The sequence below is a fragment of the Coenobita brevimanus genome, chromosome 34 (assembly GCF_032717465.1).
Source record: "Coenobita brevimanus isolate Jiangsu-jjx chromosome 34, ASM3271746v2, whole genome shotgun sequence".
Lineage (NCBI taxonomy): Eukaryota > Metazoa > Arthropoda > Malacostraca > Decapoda > Coenobitidae > Coenobita > Coenobita brevimanus.
The window spans coordinates 25,631,730-25,641,410 of NC_136987.1; the positions used below are offsets into that span (position 1 = coordinate 25,631,730).

At 42.4% G+C, this 9,681-nt stretch overlaps 1 protein-coding gene across 1 annotated transcript in view; it reads left to right on the forward strand.

Annotated features, from left to right (window-relative positions):
• The first annotated feature begins 455 nt into the window (after window positions 1–455).
• Window positions 456–9,681, forward strand: part of LOC145396035 (uncharacterized) — a 13,418-nt gene continuing 4,192 nt past the window's right edge. Inside the window, exons 1-4 of the mRNA XM_080269499.1 lie at window positions 456–554; window positions 1,007–1,335; window positions 2,735–2,924; window positions 6,454–6,575. Of these exons, the coding sequence (XP_080125625.1) occupies window positions 485–554; window positions 1,007–1,335; window positions 2,735–2,924; window positions 6,454–6,575 (711 nt within the window). The 5' untranslated portion in view covers window positions 456–484. The remainder of the gene's footprint in view (window positions 555–1,006; window positions 1,336–2,734; window positions 2,925–6,453; window positions 6,576–9,681) is intronic.

Consider the following 9,681-nt stretch of genomic DNA (forward strand, 5'->3'; position numbering starts at 1 on the left):
CAACAGAACCGGACGGACCTTGGGCCAGGTTATACAGACGTGGCTGAACTCCCTGCCTGTCTTCAGAGGAGGAGGGTGGACTATAGGAAATGGGCAAGTACAGCCTGCAGTCCACCGGGTTGACGTTCAGGTGACCGTGGCCTGACAACAGCAGTACCAACAATAACCTCTCTCGCTCTTACAGAAAGGATACCTTGCTGCAGTGAAGGAGGCAGTGACAACAGTGTGGTAACAGTGACAACAGCAGTGTCAGTGACAACAGTGCGGAAGCAGCGACAACAGTGTGGCAACAGTGACAGCAGAGTGGTAGCAGTGACAACGGTGTGGTAGTAGTGACAACGGTGTGGTGGCAGTGACAACGGTGTGGTGGCAGTGACAACGGTGTGGTAGTAGTGACAACGCTGTGGTAGCAGTGACAACGCTGTGGTGGCAGTGACAACGCTGTGGTGGCAGTGACAACGGTGTGGTGGCAGTGACATTAGTGATGATGGCAGTGACAACAGTGCGGTATCTCTGGCTCATTTATCTTCTTGTGCCCCTCTTCACAGCCCAAGGTGGGTCACTGTAGCTAATACAACACCAGTTGACGACCCACTATTACTCCATTCCAATCCCCCCCACCCCAAAGACCTCTTAGGATGGGTTAGAGCGAAAGACTGACTAGGAGAGTGTATGTGAGCGAGATTCAGGCCAGGGGGGAAAGGGGAAGGGGCAGCCCGAGACTGAGGAGGAAATATGGCATGGAGAAGTGTTTGATATGATTGGTGTGGGCTGAAGAGAAGGCAGCCTGATGACGGAGGACTGAGCGACATGGAGGCAATTTATTTTTGACCACCCCTCTTGGTAAAAGCGTCTAATGACAGGCAGATGGATAAATAGATATACATTGCCAGACATGTACACAAATAGGCAGCTGGAGATAGAGACATAGATGAAGACAGAGACTGATACAGACAGACAGATATATACAGAAAGATAATACAGCCCTGACTTTGCCTTCACGCAGAATGCCGCCAAACCCAGTACGTTAAGGAGCAGCTGCTGGACTTGTCACCAGCCACCCAAAACCGGGAAAGGGTGCTTCGGACAGACCTAACACTTCATCCTCCTTCACACACCCACGGCTGGATGCTTGACCTGTACCTCGAGGATATGCAGAGCAGAAAAAACAAAAACCTGGTGGCCATTGTAAGGATCAGCTGCTCCTCAAAAGTTTTTAACATTGAGGATCAAGTGGCCGTATGTCATGCCATGGAAAACAAGTGGCACCGATACCCTGACCCGTGGACTGTGCCCTTCACGAACTCCACACTCCCTCGCACCATCAGACTGCAGGTTGGTTGGAACCATCCCTCCCCCCCCACACGCGCTCACTCTATACCTACCTACCTACCTACCTACCTAGTATCTTAGAGGAATTTTGGTTCATATTCTAGATGCCCAGCATTTGGTGTGTCACTCAGTGTAGACACACTTGCAAGATGCATTACGTCAAATAAGTGGATGGTGTGCGTCCCCACGCGTCAAGTAATGAAGACTCCCGCCACCTGCACCTTCAGAACCAAATGCCGTACTGTATAGAGTACAAAAATGTTACACTATATGGCGCATATATGCACTTTTAGAATTAAAAAATCATTTCATATTTGTGCCGATAGGTGGCGTAAGCATTCACTAAAGACAGCGACTTCAATACGAGAGTAGCAACTACTCTGTTCGACCCAGCACTATGTTGTTTACCAGTGACGCGAGTAGCAGGCGAACGCTGGATTAAAGACCTTCGTGTTTTTCACTTTTAATTGTAGATATTTAACGTTCTTCATTTCATAAGCCTTGTTAACATTTTATATTTAAGACTGATATTATTACATTATATAAAACTCGGACACTTTCTTCCCTCACGTGAGGTAAACAACATGGAAGAGTTCTGGCAACTCTATAGAAAGCTTTGGCTCTCGAAGATAATATGATTTGTTCATATCCTTGTCTGTAGATGCTGTTGATATTCACTTGTGAAAATAATCAGAAATAATTGCTGGGTTATATAGGTGCCAACGCGTGAAGGCGTCGCTCTCCATTCACCACCTGTACAGGTAATGCCTGAGTTGAATAACATTCTCTGTCTTTAGCATAATGAACATATTTTCTACCTCTAAGGTCGGGTCGTCTTGGCTACGGATTTTTGCTACTTCACTAACAGAGGTCTTTATTATTGTTCCGATGATGTATTTTCATTTCATTCTTGCCACCGCCAGACGATTATTTAAGCTACGGAGAGACTGTATGTAAGGACGGGGTTACAAACAGCCTCTTTTAATCCCTTTACAACCCAAACTCTCACGCAAAGCTGAATATGACCGTCAGATCATGGCAAGAAGTGAAGGGTTTAAATGAAATCGCTTGGCTACAGTTTTTTTTTCCTCTCTCTCTACGGTGGGGTTGTTTTCATTCTGGAACCTCTGTAAGGAAAGAGGGACACTGTACCTAAACCCTTTCCTACACTCTTTCCACTTCAGCTTGGCCTATATTTACTCTCTCCATCTTGAATACAGAGTTATAACAAAAGATTAACACTAGACTATAGTGCTAGTCACGAAGATGTACTATGGAAAGGATGTAGTGCTGTTACATTGTTATAATATTGCCACTGAGCTGCGTGTCATACAGTCTGCAGAAAGACGAAAATCTGGACCAAGTTCATGCACTATAGACATTTTCTCTCTCCATCTCTAAGGTGGGCTCTCGTTGGCTACGAATTTCCGAGATTGTAAAAGGACAGAAGGAGAGGGAGATGGCACTGCTTAAGACTTCGAGATCTTGGCCAGGATTCCCTCGTAGACTGTCGCTTACAAAGGCGTGCGTTCTTCGTCTACCTTGGGCTGTTGCTGATTGTGGAACCGTCAGTCAGAGGAACTACAGTGAAGGTCAGTCCCATCATCATCAGTTTATCATAGTCTGCCTGAGTCAGTTCAGTACAGGACAAGGGACTTCCCCATCTTTTGCCACTTTTACCTATTGGCTGTTAGCCTGTTCCATCCAATCCCAGTATATTCCCAAATCTCATCTCACCACCTCATACTCTTTTCTGCCTCCTCTCCTCACTCCATCCCTGGGCTGCCATTCAGTTAGCCTGGTTATCTATCTTATCTGTTCTATGAAGGACGTGACCTGACCACATCCATTCGTACTTTGTGAATGTGGTGATTATATCCTGTACTTTAGTCTGTTCCCTTATCCACGAGACTCTCTTTTTGTCTCTCAATTTGACCCATAACATGATCTCTTCCACTCCTCTACGAAAAAAGCCTAGTCTATCAATCAATACACAGCCATACACCTTAATCTCATCAGGCTACCCTCCCTCCAACCCACACAGATCTAACTCATATATCTCTCCACCCAATCCCTGCATCGCATCCTTTGTCTCAAACGCACGGATCTGTAAGGGAAAATACGGAAAAATGTCTGATGGTTATGCCTTTGAAGAGTCAGGATTCCGGGGCTTGACTAGTGAGTAAATGAGTATGCGGTTCAGAAAATCGTGCATTCTTTATCTATACTGAACTGTTGCTAAATATGATGCCGCTGGTCAGAGGAGCTACAGTAGAAGTCACTGACGGGATAATATTCTTTTCGTCACTGGTGGATCTAGAAATATAATAAATAAATAAATAAATTAGATAGATAGATATAGATATAGATAGGTACGAAGCAGAGGCCTACAAAAGGTACCGGAGCCAACCCACCCCTGAATCACATCATCTTTACGTTTCAGCCCGGAATCGTGCTAAGTCTGTTCTTCGCTCTGCTAAAAATAATTTCATCCGTACTAAATGCTCTCAACTCTCCAACTCGAATTCTTCCCGCTCCTTCTGGCACCTTGCCAAAAACCTTTCTAACAACTTTACCTCATCATCCTTCCCTCCTCTTTTCCACTCTGATGGTTCTGTAGCTATTTCTTCTACTGATAAAGCAGATCTCTTCGCTCAGACTTTCTCCTCCAATTCCACCTTAGACGATTCCGGTGCTGTTCCTCCATCACTTCCCGCCTCTGACTTCCTCATGGCTAACATTAAAATTTCTTCAGCTGATGTATTTTCTGCCATCGCTGGCCTCAATACTAACAAGGCATATGGGCCTGATGGAGTCCCTCCTGTTGTTCTCAAGAACTGTGCTTCCGTGCTTACACCCTGCCTAGGCAAACTCTTTCGCCTTTGTCTGCCAATTTGTACCTTTCCTTCTTGCTGGAAGTTTGCTCTCATTCAGCCAGTCCCAAAGAAGGGTGACCACTCCCAACCCTCCAACTATCGTCCAATTGCTTTAATCTCCTGTATTTCAAAAGTTTTCGAGTCAATTCTCAATAGAAAAATTTTAAGGCATCTTTCCTATCGCAACCTTCTTTCTGATCGTCAGTACGGGTTCCGTCAAGGACGCTCCACTGGCGATCTTCTCACTTACCTTTCAGACTCCTGGTCATCCTCCTTTCAGGACTTTGGCGAAAGCTTTGCCATTGCACTTGACATCTCAAAGGCTTTCGATCAAGTCTGGCATAAATCTTTAATTTCCAAATTGCCCTCTTACAGTTTCTATCCTTCTATCTGTGCCTTCATCGATAGTTTGCTTTCTGGTCGTTCTATAGCTGCTGTTGTAAACGGCCATCGTTCTTCTCCTAGATCTATCAACAGTGGTGTTCCTCAGGGCTCTGTCCTATCACCAACTCTCTTCAATTTATCCATCAATGACCTTCTAAGCTGTACATCTAAACCTATCCACTCATACGCTGATGACTCCACCCTTCACCTTTCCATTTGGTTCCCGCAACGCCCATCTCAGCAGTTACTTCAACAAACAAGGGATGAGGCTATGGCACACCTAATGTCTGACTTGGTTCGTATCTCTGACTGGGGTAAAAATAATCTTGTTGTTTTTAATGCATCTAAGACTCAGTTACACCTATCAAACCGTCAAAATCTTCCACAGGTATATCCATTAATATTTAATAATATTCAGCTCAATCCTGCATCATCCTTGAAGATGCTTGGGGTTTCATTTACTCGGGACTTACCTTGGAAAGATCATATTACATCTCCTTGTAAAATCTGCTTCCAAGAGATTGGGTGTGCTAAGCCAACTCCGTTCTTTCATTACCCCTGCACAATTGTTAACTCTACTGTATACAGGGGTTTTATCCGCCCCTGTGTGGAGTACAATCCTCATGTGTGGGGAGGCTCCCCAGATACAGCTCTTCTCAATAGGTGGAGTCAAAGGCTTTTCGTCTCATTAACTCTCCTCCTCTTACTGACTCCCTTCAACCTGTCTCTTCGCCGCACTGTTGCATCTTTATCTCTTTTCTATCACTACTTCATTAGTCACTGCTCCTCTGAACTGTCTGCATGCTTTCCTCCACCTCTACGACGGGCGCGTAGCACCTGTCTGGCAGCAAACTCTCATCCCTTTTGCTGTCCAACTCTCTAATGCAAGATTTAATCGCTGCTCCCAGTCTTTCACTTATGCAACAGGTCAACTCTGGAACACTCTCCTTCTTTCTGTATTTCCTGTTGCCTATGATCTCCAGTCTTTCAAACGCAGTGTGTCCAGGCATCTCGAAATGAATGGATCTTGAATTTGGTTCTCTCTTATTTTGTTTTTCTCTTGGATGGAACTGTTATTGCGGTCTCATGGCCTTTGGTTCCTTCTTCCCCACATTAAAATATATCTATCTATCTATCTATATATCTATCTATATATATATATATATATATATATATATATATATATATATATATATATATATATATATATATATATATATATCAGATTTTACTACAAGGCATGCTGTGTTGTTTTCAGTGGGAAATGGAGAACTTACTATTCCTATTAGTTATTGTTATTATTATTATTATTATTACTTTTACTACTACCACCACCACCACTACTACTGAACTACTACTACTACTACTACTACTACTACTATTGCTAGAACAACAACTTCTCCTTCTCCTTCTCCTCCTGCTGTTACTACCTATTACTATTACTATTATTAGGTTATTCATAATAATAATAAACAATTATTATTATTATTATTATTATTATTATTATTATCATTATTATTATTATTAGTATTAGTATTAGTATTATTATTACTATTATTATTATTATTATTATTATTATTATTATTATTATTACTATTATTATTATTAGTCTTATTATTATTATTATTTTTATTTTTATTTTTTAATTATTATTATTATTATTATTATTATTATTATTAAACATTATTATTATTATCATTAATATTATCATTATTATTATTATTATTATTATTATTATTATTATTATTAGTTATTATTATTATTATTATTATTGTTATTATTAGTTAGTTATTATTATTATTATTATTATTATTATTATAATTATTATTATTATTATCATTATTATCATCATTAGCAGCAGCAGGCTTTGCAGATGGTAACACTGAGGGCATTTGGACTGTGGTGCTGGTGGTGGGGGTGACTGTGGCAGTGGCCGTAGTGGGCATGGTCAGCTACTTTACTTGTGTGTTCCTCTTTGCTGTCGTAAGAGGAAGCTAAACAATAAAATGGTAAGTGACTCGGGCCGTGTTCTGTACTGTGTTTACTTCCACTCGGCCTAAAATTGCCATCTCCCTATCTTGAATAATCTTCGCCTAAATTGACTATCTCTGCATCTTGAATAATCTCGGCCTAAATTTACCATCTCACCATACATAATAATCTTGACCTAAAATTGCCATCTCAAAATGCTGAATAATTTTGTCCAAAAACTGCCATATCTCCAGCCTGGATAATCTTAACCTAAATTTGCGATCTCTCCATCTTGAATAATCTGGACTTAAATTTGACATCTCTCCAACCCGAACAGTGGGTTCCAATACCAGACTGATAACAGAGTCAATAAGTACTATGGAGAGGATGTAGAGCCGTAGTATTAACTTTTTCTGCTGCAAAGCTTGAGAGCTATTACATGAGAAAAATCTGACCAAGTTAAGTTGAAAGAATTATTGTTAGATCAAAGATAAATCATTAACTGTTTAGCTGATGTGGACGAATTTCCGTATTTGATCCAGGCTCATACCAGTCCATTATACTCAGTTAAGTACAATATTAGGAAACAATGGACTCAAATTCTCTCTCTCTCTCTCTCTCTCTCTCAAGGGATCTTCCTCCTTTCCCTCAGTCACTTCACCTTTTCTCAGACATCCCGCCATCTGACGAGGAACCTGATCACAAAAGGCTCAAGCAACGACGTAACAGAGACGGTTCTATTGGTCGACAGGACTGGCGGAGGAGAGGGACTGGAGTGAGAGGACTGTGGAGTGACAGGGAGTGTGGAGACAGGGAGTGTGGAGGATAGGACTGCAGACGGACAGCGAGTGTGGAGGATAGGACCGCAGAGTGACAGGAATGTGGAGTGATAGAAGTGTGGAGCACAGGAATGTGGAGGACAGGAGTAAAGAGATGCAAAGCCGCTACTAAGATGCTGCCCGATACCGATACTGATACCGATACTGATACTGATACCGATACCGATACCGATACTGATACCGATACTGATACTGATACCGATACTGATACCGATACTGATACCGATACCGATACCGATACTGATACTGATACCGATACTGATACTGATACCGATACTGATACTGATACCGATACCGATAACTGGATACCGATACCGATGCACTGGATACCGATACCGATACTGATACCGATACTTTCCCTCGATACTGGATACCGATACCATACTGATACTGATACCGATACCGATACCGATACTGATACCGATACCGATACTGGATACCGATACTAATACCGATACTCGATACTGATACCGATACCGATACTGATACTCGATACCTGATACCGATACTGATACCGATACTGATACTGATACCGATACTGATACCGATACCGATACTGATACCCGATACCGATAAATTCGATACCGATACTGATACCGATACCGATACCGATACTGATACCGATACTGATACTGATACTCCTGGATACTAACAAATGGCCGTTACTTTGCCGATAGCGATACCGGTATACTTTTTTATTTTGATTAGCCCTGCGTTTAATCTGTAACTTCCTGTCAACTTAATTTATAAAAGTATAGAATTACTTGTATTTTTAATATTAGAAATAGGGGAAGCTGAGAAGTAACTATAGGCCTATAATTGGCATGGTACTGACAGTTAAAAAAAAGAAGAGAAGGAAAGTCACAGATTCTTAGAGTCGACTATAATACATAGTTTGTGAACTTTTACCCGCATCCACCTGTGTGTTGGAGCAACCTGAGAGAGTAGCGACCCTAGGAGTGCAGTAACTTCTCATGCCATGCAGAGCTGAGGTCAGTAATTCAGTATCCATGATCTTAATTAGTTGACTCAGTTCTCAAGTACCAAGTGGCGGTATTATGACCTTAAGAAGTCGGAATAATAAAAATGTTTTGCTAAGTTGATAATCTGCTTCTGTGAATAATAAATGAAAGGCAATGAAAAGTATCGCAGTAACGGCCATATTTTTAACTTGCCGATACTATCTATCTATCTAGTGTCAGACGCCTCAAACCCGTATGGGGTGGCCACAAACAAATCGCCTCCATGTCGCTCTGTCCCCCCGCCATTTCATCAACTGCCCTTGTTCCCAACTCACACCCCCATCTCTCTCATATAATTCTCTCCACCTCATCCCTCCATCTCATCCTCGGCCTCCCTCTCCCTCTCCCTCCACCTCACTCACATCCACCTCTCTTCTTCGCCAGTCTTTCACCCTCATCCTCTTCCACATGGCCAAACCACCTCAGTGTATTCCTCCTAACGCTCTCCTATCACATCCACATCCACACCACAACGCTCCTTTATATCCTCATTCGTCAGCCCTGTCCTCTCCATGTGACTCCACAGGCTCCTCTTAAATAACTCATTTCCACTGCTCTCACTCTTGTGTCCTTCCTCCAACAACGTCCAAGCTTCACTTCCGTACGTTAGAGTTGGTATCACAATACTGTCATGTAGTAACTTTTTCACTTCCATGCTCACTTCCCTGTTTTCTATCATCTGCTTTCAAGGAACCAGCAACCTTTCTTCCCTGCTGCACCCTTTCAAGCACTTCTCACCCTCCAAACCTCCATCCTTACTCATCACACTACCCAAGTACTTAAAACGTACCTCACATTTTCCAATTCCTCACCATCCAACCCTCGCTGTACATTCACTGACTTCACCTCTCTCAAAGACCATCACTTTACTATTCCCTACATTCACCTTTAGATTCCGTTTCTTACACACTCTCCCAGACTCGTCCACCAAGCCTTGCTGCTCCCCTTCGTCTTCACTTAACAACACAGTATCATCTGCAAACAGCAATACAGTGAGTTTCCAAACACTGCCCTCTCTCACCAGGGCCACTCCAACATCCACTACCCTATCATGTACCTCTTTTATTACCCCATCCATATACAGATTGAACAACCATGGAGACATGACACATCCCTGTTTCAACCCAACCTTCAAAGAGAAAAATTCACTCAGTTCACCGTCCACACGCACTGCAGCCTTCGCACCATCGTACATACTCTTCACAGCATTCAACAACTTCCCATCTACTCCATATATTCTTAATACTTTCCACAATC